The sequence below is a fragment of the Pyxicephalus adspersus genome, chromosome 1, assembly GCF_032062135.1.
Source record: "Pyxicephalus adspersus chromosome 1, UCB_Pads_2.0, whole genome shotgun sequence".
In the NCBI taxonomy this organism is placed as follows: Eukaryota; Metazoa; Chordata; class Amphibia; order Anura; family Pyxicephalidae; genus Pyxicephalus; species Pyxicephalus adspersus.
The window spans coordinates 116,951,903-116,971,974 of record NC_092858.1 but is presented as its reverse complement, the minus strand read 5'-3'; the positions used below and the strand labels follow the sequence as shown (position 1 = coordinate 116,971,974).

The 20,072-nt window shown below is 38.9% G+C and overlaps 1 protein-coding gene across 1 annotated transcript; it reads left to right on the top strand.

The window, feature by feature from the left end:
- Window positions 1-647: 647 nt before the first annotated feature.
- LOC140340085 (Krueppel-like factor 15) lies at window positions 648-19,393 on the top strand. The gene is made up of 3 exons (XM_072425093.1): window positions 648-756; window positions 11,198-12,245; window positions 15,054-19,393. Exons 2-3 carry the CDS (start codon window positions 11,290-11,292, stop codon window positions 15,226-15,228), a joined length of 1,131 nt encoding a protein of 376 aa, XP_072281194.1. The 5' UTR covers window positions 648-756; window positions 11,198-11,289; the 3' UTR covers window positions 15,229-19,393.
- The last annotated feature ends 679 nt before the right edge of the window (window positions 19,394-20,072 follow it).

Sequence of the window (20,072 nt, the reverse complement as noted above, 5' to 3'; positions counted from 1 at the left end):
ACACACAATGGATAGCGAAGGATCGTCGCCCAATCCAATCCACTGGACGGTCGTTCGTTTCCAGCGACGTTCATGGGTGTTGTTGGACAGTCGTTGTGCGCTTTTTTTTGGTAATGATTATCAGACGATCAGTCATTCGCCATTCCAACGATAAATCTTGCACGTGTGTACACAGCCTTAGTATGTTAGGATAACAATGTATACAGATGCACACTGCCCGCTCGCCCATCACCTTGAATAGGGAAGTAAGCAGGACACGTGGCTGTATAATAACAGACATGTTATGGGGAGTGCAGAGAAAGCTGACCACACCCCATGTCATATACGTCACGGTGACTCTGCACTTTAAACCCCGCCCCATCCTCGCGCTGCGTGGAACTTTACAGATTGGCCGTACATTACACAGGAGGGTGGGGGGTCACTTTGATCTGTTCCGCTTTATTTCTCACACGTCATAACACCGCACATCTCACCTAAACCGTAATATGTCATCCCTGTGCTCGGATAGACTCGCATTTGACCGCCACTTCTTTCCTGACGTCACAATGCAGACTGATGTCGAGCCCTTTTAATATGACGACCAATCAGATAAAAAGGCTGCGGCCGAGCCCCCGTGTTTACAGCCAATCAGCGTACGTAAGTGGTGATCGAGCCTCCCCTAGTCATGTGAGTGTTGAATGCCAGCATGGTAGACATGAGCTGCGGCAGCGCCATGCGGGCCCAGAGGTAGCACGGGGGACGGTGTGTGTCCGACAGGTGAGAGCCTACGAAGTGGCAGTTATTGCGATAGTTTATTCAGCTGTGTTTGCGAACGTTATTCACTGGAATTGTAATTCCGTACTTTGCTCGTGTGGCGAAAGTTGACGTGTTGACATTTTACACAGCGCGTGCTAGTGCGTGCCCACACCCACTCCTGAATCCGTGCGTGTGTGAGGAGGACAGGCTGTGTGGCCAGCTCTGGGAAGGGAGAGTACATTGCAGCTTATTCTAGAAATATGTTCCGGAACGTCACCCCATACTGTGACCACATTGCTAGGCCGGGGAAGTTATTTCCTGAGGTGTCTTCCCTGTCACAGGGGAATTCCACACACGTGCTGCCTTCCCATTTCTACATATGTCCTGACATACAACAGGAAATGATTAATATTTATTTCCTGTCATGTCACTGCATCCACAGATCGCCATATGTAACACATTCACACAAGCAATTCTCATTCCTAATAAAAGTGTGTAATGAAACTCTGCACATTCCCTCTATATAACATACATGTGGAAAGTTGTTCTACGAATGATGGCTGCCAGTTCCTTTCACTGCTGACAACACTTTGCAAAGCAATATTACCCGTAGTCAGGCTCTGAAAGCCAGATCTCTCTATTAGTTTTCACTTACATGCCCACAAATCCTAGGCACTGGCTGTCATGTGACCATAAAGAAAATGCGAATAAAAAAAGTATTTTATTTAGGAAAACATAAATTCATGGTACAGCACTGTGTAATATGTTGGTGCTATATAAATCCTGTTTAATAATAACATAATGTAGTGTAATAAAAGCTGATTTGTGTTCTGATCCACTTCTTCTGTATGGTTAGTTCTATATGAAATGTTTGTGTTTACTGTTATTTTTCTTATAGTGCTTAGTGGAAAACCAACTTTTGTTCCAGTTATGGAAATGAGCATTTTTTTCTTAAACGGTTTACTTATAGTTCTGTGGGTAGGTTGAAGGCAGATCTACTTTTATTTATTTTTACACGGTATTTATATAGCGCCATCATATTACACAGCTCTGTACAAAGTCCATAGTCATGTCACTAGCTGTCCCTCAATGGACCCTCACAATCTGATTTTGGGAGAACAGATGAACACCAGAAGCCATTTAACGTAACTGCATGTTATTGGGATGTTGGATGAAAACCCACACAAACATGGGGAGAACCTGCAAACTCCATGCAGATAGTGTCCTGGCCGAGATTCAAACCAGGGACCTAGCGCTGCAAAGACCAGAGCACTTACCACTGTACTACCACATTTAGGCACAAATAAAGAAAAACACTTCTGTTAGCTTTCTGTAATGCCTGGCAGTGATATTGATAATCTGGGTTTAGCAGAGAGTCATGATCATAGGAAGCTATGTGCACACCTGTCCTGGGCCAATGCTGCTGGTAGCACAAGGGCCTAGAGCTGGCCTTGATGGGAGATCTGTGGTCATGTGAATCTCCATGTAAATAATGCAGTTGGTGTGCAGTCTTGTTTCTCTGTATAAGTTTTGTAAGAATGTGTTTCTGTTTAAGTGTAACTAGGTGAATGTTATGTTTGTTCCTTACAGATTCATTTCAACACACAGTGACAGTGAACAAAGCGGTGGGAAGGTTCTCTGTTATCTGCATAGCAACTAATAAAAGCAGTAAAGTGTACATTTATGGGAGAGACGATCTTTTGTTTATCTACATATCTTTCTACATGAGGTTCATGGATAAACAAAGAATGCTGGCTACAGTAATTTTACATTAGTGTTTGGGGGGTTTTAGCAATATCTTTTCTCCATCAGGGCCGTGTAAGTAAACACGTCACTATTCTTTGCAAGGTTAGCAAAGTTGACTGAGACTTAAGCTGCCTACACACTTGCAATTTTTGTCGTTGGAAAGGATCTTTCACGATCCTTTCCAACGACAAGGGTCTGCACGATGCATGAACGGTGCTGTACATACAGCACCGTTCATGCTCTATGGAGAGGGGAGGGGGAGAGCGACGGAGCGGCACCCTGCTGCGCGCTCTCCCCCTTCCCTTTCATTACGATCGGCTGTCGTCCATCGTCCGTGGATCCGGCAGGACGGTCGTTCGGACGATGGACGACACCGACTGTACACACGGCAGATTTTCGCCCGATATTTGGCCGATGCCGATTATCGGGCGATAAAAATCTGCCGTGTGTACGTAGCTTTAGAAATGTTAATAAGACTAATGTCAGTTGTATAGTGCCATCACTGAAATGTATACTACTGTCCGACCGCTAACTGCATAGATTCTCTTGAAGCAAGATACTGTAAACAAAGTCATGGCAAGGAGAAGTGTGTAAAAATAGGTGGGGGGTTATCATATAATATACAATGGTTTAATGCACCCTTCACAGTTTAAGGACTGCACTATTGGGAATATAGTTGTGGGAAACTGTTGATAAAGACAGATGTTGATGTTAGATTGTGTATTGTTAGGTGATATGTTGAGTGTTTAGTTTTTTGGCAGATGGGAACAGATGAACACCGTTTTGCATCAAGTGTATCAGTATTACAAAACCAACGTTGTACTTGTTTGAGTTTAGATGATGCGATGGGCTATACAGACATGAAGCAAGATCCATACATTGGATCAGCCATTCTTGTGCGGAACTAGAACCGCTCGACTCACCTATCCACATTCTCCATATCCACCTATCCATGTTCTATTGCAGAGCTCCGCCATCTTCCTTCTTTCTTCCTAGGGATGATCTTCAGCCATGTAGAGTGGCCATGTTGGGATGATTGGGAGTTATTTATCCCCAGCACACCCAAGGGAAACTGGGATTCATCTGACGCTGTGAATGAGCAGCTTAACCTTTTCATCGGTGTGATCAGATGCAATATTCACTTGCCATTTCCTTAAGTTTAGTTCCACTTGACCCTGGGTTCAGTGGAACCTTAGATTTTTCTCCAGAAGCTGTGGCTGTGTGACTTGCATAGCTCTAGGGCCAATACCACTTGATAGAGTTTCCTACATGAAACCAAGGACCATTTTAGCTGCCCGTATTTGTGGCCTCCTGGGCACTGATGTATAGAGGGCATCCTTTCTTTTGGCACCAATGTACATACCATTTTTCCCATTGATTGCTTTAAAGCTGGGGGTTCCCCAACACCTGAAAATTATTTTAAGGGTTCGCTGGGGGAAAAGATTTAGAGAGCATATTCGTCTCTAAGGCCCACATATTCCTGACAAAGGGCACAACCCTATCACAATGATATGGTATAATGCACTTCGTCTAGGAACCAATGGGTTTCAGTGCATACAAGTAGTAGGGTCACAAAAAGTAAACCATTCTTAAGGCAGAATTGATGACACTAGCAGATCATTAAGTGGTACCACAGAGTTAAATAGCATTTATTACCCACTAAAAAGGTTCATATTGGAATGAATGTGTTTGTTTGTTTTTTTTTTTATTGAATGCTACATTCAGTGTACACAGGTGTTTTGCCAACCAATTTTTTTACCACTTTTGCAAGCAGTTTCAGGTGTTTTGAAGGACAGGAAGGGGGGGGGCAGAAAAAGAAAACTTTGTTGCAGCTGCCTACACAAACGTTTTCCAACACCTGTAAAAAGCCTATTGGTTACTGACTTGTGGTATTGCCATTGCTGACATCTCTCGGAAAATTGTAGTTACCTATCTGTTATATTGCTTATTATTTTTTTTTTTTAATAACTAACTTTGAACCAGAGATAATCAACCAGCATTTGTAGGAGGTCAGCAAGGCTACTGTCATATTTTTTATTGGTTATTTTAGTATTGTAAATTTGTTGAGTCATATCATCCTTACAAGTTCTTTTCATTTTCTCCTGGCTGTCCCAATAATAGAACAGAATTGCCTCATGCAGTATATTCTATACTGTAAGCAGAGAGCTGTGTATGATAAGCAGCTGTGCTGCTGACATGAATGAGTTTAAATATGTAACACAGAAAAACAACTTGTACAAATGCAGCCACACTCCCAATAAAAAGTTTAAGGCATCAAGTAACCAGAAACACATAGTATAAAGTGTAGATATCACTGCTTTTCATATCACCATTAAAGTATTTGAAGTAAAACCACACCTTTATCAGTAAACTGGCAAATACCTCAGCTGGATCTGTAGCAATAATTTACCAATAGCACTGTAAGTATGTGATCCAGACTAATACACTCTGTCTAAGGGTGACTGCTCTTAAGCTACGTACACACGTCCAATGGTTCTCGCCCGATAATAGGCTCAGGGCCGATATCGGGCGAAAATCTGGTGTGTGTGTACAGCGCTCGCCGTCCATCCTTCAAACGACCTTCCTGGCGGATCCACGGACAATGGACAGCCAACAATCCGAATGCAAGGGAAGAGGGATAGGGCAGCAGGGTGCCGCTCTGTCGTTCTCCCCCCTCCCCTCTCCATGGAGCAGAACAGTGCTGTATGTACAGAACTCGTTTATGCATTGTGCAGTCCTTAGTTGTTGGAAAGGATCGAGAAAGATCCTTTGCAACAACAATAAAGTTGAGCTTTATCTCCTAAATGCTACCTTTTTCATTTTTATTTATGTGGTTTTATCTTGTATCTATGTTGCAACAAGCTTCCAGATTTTCACATACACTAAGTTCAGTTCTAAAAAGCTAATAATCTCAATACATATTTTTTGGAATGTCAAGAGGGCACCTACGTGAACAGAGAGAACTCTTCTCCTGTAGTGTCCTGGCAGGGATTTGAACCTAAAAAACTCAGTGCTGGAAAAGCAAGGGTTATAGCCACTACCGCTTTCTAGAGTGGTAGTGGGTGAGACACAGTGCTTAAAGAAAAGAATTGTAACGAGTAACAAGAGTAATGATTTGTACTTCCATCTAAGCATTTTGTGGCAGACTACATGTATATGGAAAGGGTTAACATTGCCCATGATGGTCCTTCTCAGCCTGCTGGTTCTTACATCATTGCTGAGCAAGCTGGAAAATCTCTGCACAGGCTGAGACTGCAATTATCAGTATGTAACAGCACAAAATAATTCTTCAAGGGGTAATGGACCTTAGGAGCATAGGTGGTCAAACAAAGGTGTAGACCAGGGTCACTCTTTTTAGTAAAACATTTAATTTAAGAAGACTTCACAGGAGTTAATAGGACTGTTTATTTAATATGCGGTCATAGAATCACCTCCTAAAGTTCCAGGATGTCTGGTAATATAACTTTTCAAACAATACACTCAGGTTCACAGCAAACAAATATAATGAATGTAAATCTCCATAACACAGTGTTTGTTTGGGCAAAAAGTGTAACTAGTTCAAAATATGTAATGTACATGCAAACTATGGCCATTTATTTCCTCCATATATATTCCTTTGAATTTACCTGTTGATCCTGCTAACAAATGGCAGTGGATTTCTGGAGTAGCACAGATAACACCTGCTAAGATTGGTTTGACAACACTTGCTTAGTTCCTACAACTATTATTCACCTTTCAGCTGTAATGTAAGTGTGGCACTAATCCCCACCCACTAGGTAAAGAGAATGGGAATAAATAGAATACTTTGTGGTCATGTGACTGCATTTAAATCACATAAAATATGGCATTTAATGTTACCAGCAGAGCATGACTGGGAAATCTAGGAAGTGGCTTTTTGTGGAATATTATGCATAGAAGTATGCTGCCTACCATCTGTTCGATTATAACCTCTTTTGGGCAGCGTCCTCTCCTCCTGTGTCGCTGGTTATATCTGTCTGTCATTTGCAACCCCTATTTAATGTACAGCGCTATATTATATGTTGGCATTATATAAATACTGTCATCCAGATTTAGCCACAGTTCCACCAGACTTTTTCCTAGTTGTTTATAGCTGGTTAGTAAAAGTCAGACTGGGTTGATCATGTTGGGATTAGGGCTTTGAGGGTGCATATATACCGCCTGTTGCATGATTTTTTTTTACTGCATATTCTGTTCCTTTAGCCATGTGTTTAGGGCTGCAGAAAAAAGTTGTCCTTCAGAAGTCTTTCTGATGGCACTACAGGATATGAAACCAGTTCTGACTAAACCAGTTTCAAAACCTGCAATGAAACCTCCACTGTGCTCTATTGTTAACATCTTCATTTATTTTTTGTTCTCAAATCCTTTGGAGAAAACGCTTGCCAAAAGATGCTAAAAGAATTACCATGAATAAATATACCCATGACTGTTCTTGGACACAATTTGCTGGTCACCTTGAGGTTTTAACTTTCCACCTGGCTAGTTGGCTATCAGCACACAGCTCAGTCTGGGCCTCTTGCAGAGAGAGCTGTCAGTGAGTCTGGGTAGCTGGGAGGATCCACACGATTATTATACATTGTATCTTTCTGCCAAAGTCTGCCAGCAGAACTGACAACCCCTGGCTCTCACTAAAACTTTTCAACAGGTCAGATCATTAAGTGATTTGTTGCCCACAGCAGAGCTGTGGCATACCAGGGTGTAGACTTGCTGTATAAGGACAGGTTTAGACCTGCAGTGGGAGCCAACAATCCTGCACAGCTCCCATTAGCTGGTAGTTTGCCAGCTACTCAGCACACACCTGAAAAAGCCTAGCCGTTACAGCCTGGTATAATTGCCAGGTGCTTTTTGCTTGGTAGTATTTTCCATACTTGTAGAATCTTTATTGAAATAAAAATGAAGATTTGTAAATGTATTGCAAAGATATACTGCATTTTTTTGGCCTGATATACAATTTAAATCATTTTAAAAACTGATGTGGGGATTAAGCAAGAGAATAAATACCTAAAAAAAAATAGGTATGGTTTATCCCCTTCACTATTTATAATACATCGATTATACATGAAATACAGTTAGGTCCATAAATATTTGGACCGACAACTTTTTTCTAATTTTGGTTTTGTACATTACCACAATTAATTTTAAATGAAACAGCTCAGATGAGGTTGAATTGCAGACTTTCAGCTTTAGTTCAGTGGGTTGAAAAAAAAGATTGCATAAAAATGTGAGGAACTAAAGTGTTTTTTTTTTTTTACACAATCACTTCATTTCAGGGGTTTAAAAGTAATTGGACAAATTAAAAAGCTGAAAATAAAATGTTCATTTTCTAATACTTGGTTGAAAACCCTTTGCTGGCAATGACACACTATAGTCTTGAACTCATGGACATCACCAGATGCTGGGTTTCCTCGTTTTTAATGCTCGGGCAGGCCTTTACTGCAGCAGCTTTCAGTTTCTGTTTGTTTGTGGGCCTTTCTGTCCGAAGTTTAGACTTCAACAAGTGAAATGCATGCTCAATTGGGTTCAGATCAGGTGACTGACTTGGCCATTCAAGAATATTCCACTTCTTTGCTTTAATAAATTCCTGGGTTGCTTTGGCTGTAAGTTTTGGGTCATTGTCCATTTGTAATATGAAACGCCTCCCAATCAATGTGACAGCATTTAGCTGGATTTGAGCAGACAGTATGTCTCTGAACACCTCGGAATTCATTCGGCTGCTTCTGTCTTGTGTCACATCATGGATAAACACTAGTGTCCCAGAGCCACTGGCAGCCATGCACGCCCAAGCCATCACACTGCCTCTGCCATGTTTTACAGGTGTGGTATGCTTTGGATCGTGTTCCACGCCTTCTCCATACTTTTTTCTTGCCATCATTCTGGTAAAGGTTGATCTTGATTTCATCTGTCCAAAGAATGTTTTTCCAGAACTGTGCTGGCAGTTTTAGATGTTTTTGAGCAATGTCCAATCTAGCCTTTCTATTCTTGAGGCTTATGAGTGTCTTGCACCTTGCAGTGCACCCTCTGTATTTACTTCCATGCAGTCTTCTCTTTATGGTAGACTTGGGTATCTACTTCTACACCTACTTCCTGGAGAGTGTTGTTCACTTGGTTGGCTGTTGTGAAGGGGTTTCTCTTCACCATGGAAATGATTCTGTGATCATCCACCACTGCTGTCTTCCGTGGACATCCAGGTCTTTTGGTGTTGCTGAGTTCACCAGTGCTTTGTTTCTTTCTCATGATGTACCCAACTGTAGATTTTACCACTCCTAATATTGTAGCAATTTCTCGGATGGGTTTTTTCTGTTTTTGCAGCTTAAGGATGGCTTGTTTCACCTGCATGGAGAGCTCCTTTCACCGCATGTTATCTGCTTAATTGATAATGACCTAACGAAGGAATTGCCCACACCAGCCCCCATGAATTAGCCTTTGAGTCAATTGTCCAATTACTTTTGAGCCCATGAGATGAAGTGATTGTGTAATCACTTCACTTTTTTGTAAAAAAAAAAAAAAAAATAGTTCCTCACATTTTTATGCAATCTTTTTGTTCAATCCACTGAATTAAAGATGAAAGTCTGCAGTTTAACTGCATCTGAGTTGTTCAGTTTATAATTAATTGTGGTAATGTACAGAACCAAATATAGAAAAACGTTCTCTCTGTCCAAATATTTATGGACCTAACAGTATATTGCTCTAAAATCTTAAGGATGCAACATAGCTGACAGTCTTTCATTGCTTCAAGGGTTTTGCATTATTCTCTCTACATAAGTTTCACAATTGTGCTGCTGGCTAGCTGAGGTGGAGGCACTAGAGGGATACATATATCTATTCCTGTACCCCTGTTTTTCTTCCCTACCTTCTTTACACTCAATCTTTTGTATATTTATTGCACCCCATCATTAGCCCTAAAAAATTAAAACGCGGGGATAACAATGCTGGTAAACGCCCAAAAGCGCAGGTAAACTCTTCCATTGATTTCAGTAGGGCGTTTTACCGCATTTATAAGCACTTGAAACTTACACGTGTAAAAAACGCAGTATAGTCGTTTTCCAGCGTTTTAAAGGCAACGTTTACATGCATTTTAAAAACGTCTGTGTAGACCCATCCTAAAGCTATGTACACACGTCAGATTTTTATCGCCCGATAATCGGCATCAGCCAATTATCGGGCGAAAATCTGCTGTGTGTACAGTCTGTGTCGTCCATCGTCCGGACGACCGACCTGCCGGATCCACGGACGATGGACAACAGCCGATCGTAATGAAAGGGAAGGGGAGAGCGCGCAGCAGGGTGCCGCTCCGTCGCTCTCCCCCTCCCCTCTCCATAGAGCATGAACGGTGCTGTATGTACAGCATCGTTCATGCATCTTGCAGCCCCTTGTCGTTGGAAAGGATCGTGAAAGATCCTTTCCAACGACAAAAATTGCAAGTGTGTACGCAGCTTTAGTCAGATATGTCTCAGTTGCTGAAAGTTTTTTGTCTGACTGGAATGTGACTGAAATGTTTTGACGAAGAGTAATCTCCCTAAGAAATGTATTGTTGTATCTGAATAAATTATAAAATCATCGAAAAGTTAATTTATTTCAGTAATTCAAAAAGTGACTTGTATAATATATACAGTTGACTTTCAAAAATATGCCAACCACGGGATCCTGAGGTGTGCTAGAGTTTTGAAAATTCCAAGTTTTTGAAAGTAGTATTTGCCTCCACACACAGTCCAGCCTTTAGTTTCAGAAAGCAGGCAGCAGGGAAGTCTCAATGTGTATTTAGTTTAGCAAGCAAGACCTAACAGCTGTTTCTGCAGAAGAGCGCCATCAAAACACAGGTGGCCAAACAGTGTACTACAGTCCCTGTATTGAAAATGACATCCGAAATTCAAAACTGAACGACCCAGATTATCGGTGGCCGGATTTTCCATTGTCAACTGTAGATGAATTACACACAGTGATATTTTTAAGCATGTATAATTTTTTATTTTGCGAATTATCAGCAAGGGCACTATGTCTGTATATGTCTATGCAGCCCCATATGCTGTAATGAGCTGTGTGTTCTGATACCTTTGGCGATCATTAGGTTTTTCAACAATTTGTTCCACAGTAGTTCTGTACAATCAGACAAGATAACTTTCACCTTGTGTGTCCTTGATCCTTGAATGCCCATACCATTTGATCATCCTAACAATAGAACAGTCAGATGTTAACCTGGCAATATCTGCAGATCCTTCCAAATATTTTTGATAAGACTTTTCTTGTTGTAGGGTAACAATGTTGTGTCCTTGTCTTCCAATTTTACTTTGTCATTGTCGCTCTGTTATAAGATATATTGGTGGTGACTTCAAGTAACTAGTTCAGCATACATTACACAGGCATGGCCCACAGTTGTCGCCATTAGGATTCCTGCAGTAAGAAATGTCATGCAGCCATTGATGAAGTGTATATATAGTCCTTAATGGCAGAAGGTGATCAGAAGTAGCCCTGTAAACAACAATAAACTGTCAATTGTTTGATACATTTACTGCTACATTGTACTTTAACAAATTACTTTGACTCTGAGATACTAGTTTGCTTTTACTGGTTGGTTATAACTTTGTATTCGACTTATCTAGTCTACTGAGAAATTAATTACAGAGTTGTTTCTAGTAAACTACTGTATAAACTGTTTAAATGATGCTCACTTGTATTCTGATTAGTTCTTGTCTCTTTACAGATCGTTGAAGGGATATACAAGAACAGTTACATTTTATTGAGCATTTCCTCTACCCCATCATATCTAGGGGTAAAGGAATCCTTTCAAGGGAAATGGTTTCATTAAATTGCAGTGAACCTCTTTCTGCCTGTGATCTTCTTTCCAATGCTGCTTCCTATTGTGAACACAACATGGCAGTACCTCATTCTGGGGAGGTATCATTACTCACCCTTCTTGAAAACAATGCCAGCCCCTCTCCATCCCTGGCAGAACAGGGTAATAATGCAGCTGTGTCAGTAGAAGAGAATGGTGAAGATGAAGGTGGCCTTAAAGAAGTTGAAGGAATTATTTTGTCCCAGCTGGTGAGAGCAGTGGAGGATTCGAAAGAAACTACTTCTTTGGCACAACTAAAACTTCCAGACTTTTGTGCGCAGATTTCTGGGGACTTCTCTCCTACTCTTGAGGAAATTGAGGAGTTTTTAAAAGAAAACATGGATCTAATAAGAGAAGAACTGGCTGAGAAGCAGCCTATCCCTGGCACGTGGCTACAGGGCTGCATGACAAATGAGTCTGTGACTCAAACTACAGATCCAGCTCAACCAACTGAGGATGTGCCAACTCCAGAGACACCAGTTGTTTCAGATAGTTCACCTTCTGCAACAAGCAGTATTCCTGTAATACTTCAGATTCAGCCTATGTCTGTGCCTGGTACTGCTTCTTTGGCACAGAACCCAACAGGTGGTGTACGCCTTACACAGCTTGTAATCAGTGTACAAGGCCAAAACCTGTCGCTGGCCCCAATCCCAGGGCCTACTTCACCTGGGGACCAAAAGTATGTTAGAATTGCCCCCTTGCCAGTGGCGGTCCGACCTCTGACTATAGGAGGAGTATTTGTGAGCGAAGGACAGCAGAAGATACAAAAGGGAACACCAGCTGTCATCAGGGTTCATAAGTGTAGTCACCCTGGCTGTAACAAAATGTACACCAAAAGTTCACACCTTAAGGCCCACTTTCGGCGGCACACAGGGGAGAAGCCTTATGTCTGCACTTGGCCAGAGTGTGGTTGGAGGTAAGGGAACTAGTTTTGCTTTTAGTATGTTTTATATTAAAATCTTATCCCAGTGGTTGTTTAGTAAACCAAGATTAATAATAAGTCATGGTTAAGATGATACATTTGAGAGGCTACAGTATACCTTCAATATATTGAATATACGGAAACACAGGATTGAATGATTGGTCTGTATAAATCCAGTAAATAAGTTGCTCGGAATGAAGATAATAAAGACTTTGCATAGAACCTGTGTGTGTAAATTATAGTGAAAGTAATAAAAGATTACACCAAATACCATATCACATTTAAAGGTGATATGATTATGTTGCTGCACTTTGTAATATGTAGGCACTATATAAATACTGGTTAATAATAATAAAGGTCTGGTGACAATTGAATAAAGATCGAAAATCTATATTTATTTAAGATTAGAATGTATGTTGAATTTAGTCAGTGCTTTTGCACATTAAGTTCATGTACATTGTAACATATTAAAAAAAAACCAAAACATGCCAATGTGCATTTTTTAAAATTTGTTTCCCGTAGCATAAAATACTTTATTTTCTCTTAACGTGTTAATGTGGGAACATTCATATTTCTCAACTTGCTCAAATTAATGTTTAATGGTAACATGTTCTATTTTCACCTAGTATAGCGGTGTCAGTACATGGGGCCTACTCAACCAGTGCAGCCCAACAGACATGATGGGAATAGGCCCCTAATTATTTATAAACCTGGGAGCTGATAAGACATTTCTTGTTGCCAAATACTAATCAGCATTAATAGGTCAAGGCTGAAAAAAATTAATCGACACCCACTAGAAATTAACAGGATTCCTGTCCAGGAGGACCTAGCTACGGTTTCTAGCTACGGTACAGCACCCTCAGGAGATCACTCCTATTCAGAACCCAACTGAAACTGGAACTAAACCCCCATGTTACCTGTCCCCATTCCTTCATAGGGCATTACCCTCTTCTGTATTCTCTTCCCTTTGACATTTTTTGGCCATATTGATTGGCCAGGCTGGGATGACATAACTCCTGCACAGGCATGCGCAGGGGAAGCTGGGCTTGCTGGCAACCAAAGCGGACTCTGAGCATGTATAGCTCAGCTCAAGGGACATTGCCTGTCACTTAAAAGTAGAATTTTAATGAAATAAACTAAAGATCTGCTTCGAAAATTGACAATCTGACAGTTTTTCATTGAAGAAGTAGTCAGGCAATGTCCCTTCTACAATAAAGCATACTTACATGCCTGATTGGTATCTTCTTTAAAAATAAAAAGTATCCCCAGGACAGAATGAACTCTCATAAGAATTATCTAATCCCATCCTGGCCAAGGGCAGTAGAGAATAAAGAAGATGGTTGCAACAGAATAGAGACAGTTGAGTGTATTAAAAGAAAATTATTTTTAGGCAGGTAAGGTTATCGCCTGTCGCTTCTGCAATAAAGGACCTGGTAGCAGTTTTTTATTTTTAGAATTTAGTTTGGCTTTAACTGTGTCAGCTGCTGAAGGTTTTTTTTTTTTTCTTTTGATGCTAAAGCCTGTTAATTTTGATACAGAAATAATCCTGTTAAGTTCCCTACTATTGCTTGTCAGTGGTGGTCCTGTTCACATTCCCCTTTTTTTTTTTTTTCTAATGCGTCTGCATTACACAATAAAGTCTAATAACAATTTCCGAGCGATAAACGCTGCTTTAAAACTTCTGCACCACATTCAAGATTTCTCAAAAAAGTAAAGCCTCAAGCACCCTTAAGTAAAATAATAAATGAAAGGAGAAAATAGAAAGAATATGTTCTTCCATTGTCACGTGGGTTTCCTCTAGGCACTTTGGTAAAATTGCATGCTGTGGATGTGCTATTAAAATAAAGAATATACCAAATCAACCAAATATCAATTTAAAAGCAAAAATATATTTTGTAAATAAGGACAGATCATGCACAGAGCCATAAACAGAAGTATTTTCCACATTTAATATTCTAACTCTGAGGAGAAAAATATTGTGAAGAAAGTACAGGACAGCAAGGGGGATAAAGGGACTGGGGGGGGGGGGGGATATCATTAAGTCAAATCAAGAAATGATGCAAGGAACCTTAACTGATTATATGAAAGGGGTATTGAATTGCTGTCCTCTGTGTGTTTCATGGAAGTCAGAGTACATGCATTGATTGGTATATATTGGTATTTTGGACACCTAGCTTTTGCGTTGAGAGGTGCTTTAATGAAAAGTATTTTATTTAAACCTGTGATCACAGGTCCTATACAGTGGAGTAGGACTACCATAAATGCATAAGATGCCCCTTTTAGGCTTGGATGCAGTTTGGAAAGCTGCTGGAGATAGCTTTGGTACCACCAAAGTAGTACTTCAGCTAATGTCCCTAACCCAGTCTGAACCCAGTTTTTCCTTTTTTGGGGGAGAGGGGGGGGGGGGCACATTTAATTTACCAATATGGTTTTGGGATTTGGGAGGAAACAGAAGAGTTTGGAGGAGAACATTCAAATGCTGATGGTGTTCTAGCAGAGATTAGAATCCAGAATTCTAGTGTTGCAAGGAGAGAGTGCAAGCTTAAATTTAATTTGAAAGTCACAGTTGAATTGGCAATGACAATGTAATCATCTGGGATATGTATAAAATGGTTAGTTAAAAAAATAAAAATAAATATATATATATATATATATATATATATATATATATACAAACCAATCAAATTAAAGACTTAAACACTTTGAGTGTCTAGTGAGCAGTGTTTAAAAGTGTCAATGTTTGAGATATCTTTGAGGATGTTAGTTTTTATTATTTATACCGTTTGATTGCACTTTCTGCAGATTCTCCCGCTCTGATGAGCTTTCAAGACACAAAAGGTCCCACTCTGGTGTGAAGCCATATCAGTGTACAGTGTGTGATAAGAAGTTTGCACGCAGCGACCATCTGTCTAAACACATGAAGATTCACCGTGGTCAGCGAGTTGGTGGCTGTCGGACACCACGAACCAGCACTTAATGTAATCTTTTTAGTATCGTTCCTCTAATTGGCCAGACAGGGATACTTGTTTCTTCAATCATAACAACTCCTTGGATGTTACCCTAAACAAGACTTCCTGTACACAACCAATGTGTATAGGCAATTTAATCCAATCAAGATCAAGACCTGCATAATGTTATAGAACACCATATTGCAGGGTTTGCAAACAATGATCATACAAGCCAGGATACTGTATGTTACATTTTCAGTACCAGTTCTTCTATAGGTGTGGAACAGAATCTCTGTGAATGTTGCCCTACCTCTGACATTAACGTCCTGTTTCTGTGGGCTATAATTTGGTTACGGCTTTGGACATATATGTATGTACATATTTTGGACATACAAGTACATTGTACCATACTTCTGAATATTTGTACATGTGTGTAAAGCCTTGTTTTAGTTATATGTGATGATGTTAAATACCTTACATATGTGTAGCCATGCCTCTATTGTATGCATTTTAATATGTCCACATTTTAATGGTAATATGTTAAAGACCCTGTCAGGTCTTTACATACATTTAAATGAACACCTCCTTTATTGGAAGTGGTAGTATAAGTCTTTTTAGTTGTTTCTACCTTTTTTTTTCCAGAGCTGCAGGCTTTGTCTGTATCCTTGGCATTTGCCACTTTTGCAAACTTTGAATGCCTGTATTGCTGTTGAACTTCAGGGTTCCTTCCTCAATCCCCTACACCTGCAAGACTCAGCAGTTACATGGTGCTCAAAGTGTGAAACTATCAATTGAGACGGGAAACAACACTGGAGAGGTCATTTTACTTGCTTTCCCTGTCTTACAGGGAGCTGCTTTTTTATTTCTTTGGAGGCTTAATAGGCTCTTTTTTTAATGCATACAAAAAAGGGAAAATGTATATACGTAGGTAGGGTGCACTTAGACCAGTTTCATAAATACTATGAACACACGCATTCCCTATTCACAATTGGAGCATCCACTAATCAACCTTTGACTGTTGCGTGTGTAATTAGGAATGCTAAAAAACCTATTTGGACTTGTTATCTTAATTGGTCCGTTGTTCTCAGAGCCAATGGAGGTTCAGCTTGGTACTGAACAGGGTTGTGTATTATTCTTGCTGCTGAGTGTATATTTATGTACAACATATATGTGTATATATATCTGTAAAACAGATACTGAAAGCTGTTACATTAAAAAAAAAAAACTTCCAAGCTGTGATGCTGCAAGGTAACACTAATGTTAAGAAAAAAGTTAAAAGTATACTAATAAGAAATTTAGCTGGCATACATTACTGTTTTTTTTTTTTTTCCACACAATAAAATGCCATCGTATGGAGGATATATCCCACCTGCCCCATTTTTCTGTATTTTCCCCCATATGTCACAATGCATTCTCCTGTTTCCCATTGTTACAGAATCGGTTACTGACATATAGGGGGTAGGTGGAATGCCCGTGATTCCAATGCAAGCCACTGTAATCTCCTCTTTACTTGGAGGAAATGGCACTGTATAGAATCATATGGTCTCTGAAAGCCGAGCCACCTAGAAATACAGATTGCATTGTATCCAGTTTAACATTATTTTCTAACCCAGTTAAAAAAACGTCATGTGTATATTTTTAAATGTGAAAAAGTGAATTGGCTGTAAGAATACAGGTTGCCTCAACATAAAACAAGTGGTCTACGGGGCAACTGTCAGGAGATAGGGAGTGGTGACTGATGTGATTATCTTTCACTATCTTTAAACAGTTATGCCACTGAGCATGTATAATTTAATATAGTATCTTAAAATCTAATGTAGTATTTACAAGTTCAGTAGACTGACAAAGCATTACAATAATTGTAATTTGCAAATTTTAGGTTACTTTGATGTTTTCAGAATGGTAAACAAGTTATAGATACAATCGTACAAGATTTTGAATGTGTGTCTCAGTAAGACACATCTGAATGTTAAAAGTTAAATGGTTAAATCAACTATTTTTAGTTGAAGTTAAATAACGGTTATCATCACGCCAGTTGTAAAAGGCATGGATGTAAAAAAAATTATACAGGATCAAAAAGTTAGGGTAGCTATTTGGTCAGAGCACTTACCTAGTATACCTGAATTTTGAGTTTTACTACATTACCCAAATATAATTTTCATAATTTAGGTCTTTTCTGCAGCCTCAGGCAGAAATAAGGAGTGTGGAGCCTGTAAAGAGGCAAGAATTCAACATAATTTTTTTTGGACTTTTCACAGTAAATTTTGTCACTTTAGGTTTATGATGCACATCTATTATCTGTAAATTGGTTAGAAGAGAGGACAGTAAAAGATCTGTATCAAAGTGACCAAAGTGCTGAGTCTGCTTAGTTAAATATAGATCATCTAATGTCACTGGGCAGCAACCATCCTCCTGGGTATGTGTTTAGTGTAGCACCGATTATATAGCACTTAGGAATATTCAATATTCCCTATTTGTTGTTTGTCAGGATAATGTTTAATCCACAAAAGGAATCCTTATTTTAGTCTTATATGACCCTTATATAGAATTTCTGTGACTCAAATAACATTTTAACTAATTGCAGTATGCAAATGTGTTTTTTATGAAAAAAAAACTATTGGGACAAACATATATTCAAACTATTACGATAAACATGCAGTTTTTGTGTGTCCATTTTATAGTGTGCAAATCACTCCAAATGTGTCTTTATAAGAATTGCACACAATAAAAATGCCCCCAGTATATTTTTTTGATTTGCTTTATACTCTTGCCATTTATTTTAAATATCCACAGATGTAAATCTAATTTTTACAGGTACATTTAAAACTGATTTGTTGTTAGTTTTTTTTTTTTTTTTAATACAATTAATAACTAATACAAAAAGCATGTAATCTAGGCATAATGCAATCAAAATGCAGATCATGTTAAACGTTGAATTGTATCTTACACTGTTTTAACTACTCTACCCATTTTATACATTTGTGTATAAATCTGTGTATCCTGCTTTTTACCTTTTTACCTTTTTCACTGGGCGGTGTTTGGGAGGCATGCGCCCCCCATCCCCCTAAATAAAAATGTGTAAATGCAATCTTTTACTCAGACCGTATGTTTTAGAGTATTATGTATGGATTACATGTGATTAACCGTTTTTTATGTACCTGTGTATCGGTGAATATTTTGGATTAGTACAGTGGGACGTTGAACGAATAACCATAGAATAATGATTATATCTCATACCTATTTTTAGTTTATTGCAAAATGTATTTTGAAAAGAAATGTGATTTTGTTTTCAGTGTTGGTTTGTGTGTGCGCATGATTTTGTTTTTTTTTTGTTTTTGTCTTATCTTGGTATAGTTATTTTTAGAGACTACACCAATGTGTTATACGCTATGACCCTTATTTAATCAGTTGGCAACCAAAATTTCCCTGTATAAAGTTTCTGAAAATAACTTCTGGTTTGGGTAATCACACTTAATCTTAATGCAGTATTCCTAAATAAAGGCTTGTGGTGAACCACTGAAAATAGAAATATTGGAGCTGCCATTGGTGGCTTGTTATCAGAGATGCTGGTTTGATACTTCCAACCTTATTTTGTCTTTACTACCTTCTGAAACACTGCCTGAAACAATCAGTGATGTCTAAAGGTCTGATGTTCTAGGTTAGAGGTTCACTAGATAGTGAAGCCACTGAAATTCTATATATAAGGTGTGTATTTTTAAGCAGTAGATAATGTACACAAAAGTGTTACCTAAATTCCTAGACGCAAAAAATGACCACTGCATTTGCCAGTCTACAGGCCATGTACTGTATATATTTTATTTTAACGAGTTAAGGGCTCTGGAACAATGTTCTGTGCTTTTTTTTTTTTTTTTTTTTTTTTTTTTTTCTTTTCCAGAAATAGATATCCAAGCTGATGCCTTTCATAAAGTAAAGCATCACAGTTTTATTGTCAGGTTCTTCATACTGCTACTAGTCTGACCGCTTTACACTTATAGGTTGCTCCCATAATGTTCATTGTAGCTTTTGGCATCAAAATCTAAATCATTTAAAGGATTTCATGTTATGTTTACATTCTAAATATTGTATAGTTTTTATATTATCTTTCAAAGACGATCCGTCTTAGAGGTTTAATAAATATCACATTTTTCAGGTGCGTTTTATTTGACATAATAAATGATAATGTATCTTGTTAACTTTAAGTTGCTGTCTGTGTATTTATTTATTCTGTTTTTGTTTGAAAAATTACAGCCTTTTTGCATTACTCTGATTTTCTTTCAATGCCAATTCGAATCTGTGGATTGCTTTTTGACGAACATTGCATTTCTTTATTCCCACATAGTGCAGTAGTTATGTATATACAGTATACCGTATGTGGTGTGTTGGTTCTCGACAAAGGTTCTTTATTTTGTTGCGGTCACAACAGCTGCTCCACCTTTTTTCCCCCCACCCCACATTAAAAAACAACCTAGTAAACCAGCCATGAAAAAAAATTCACCACCATGACATCAGCAGCAAGGCTAACCAACAATGCATATGTACATATGAAAACGTAAGAAATGAGACTTACGTTTTACAAACTGTTTTTTATTACCTCTCAGCCACTACTTTCCCACTTATCTTGACTAGTGCCTTCTCATTGCCCAAACGTACTTTGCCTTAGAAATGTACTATTTCAGGAAATATCTATATGATTTTATTGCCCTAAAACTTTCATCGTTGCCCATTAAAAAAAACAATATTTTTAAGCTGATCCTGCTAAAATAAAAATAATTCAATATGCTTGACATGGATCATATATGCATACTTTAATCATACATGTATTTTACAGCTTAGCTTTATCTGTAGTACTGTTTGTGTAAACTACACTCACTGT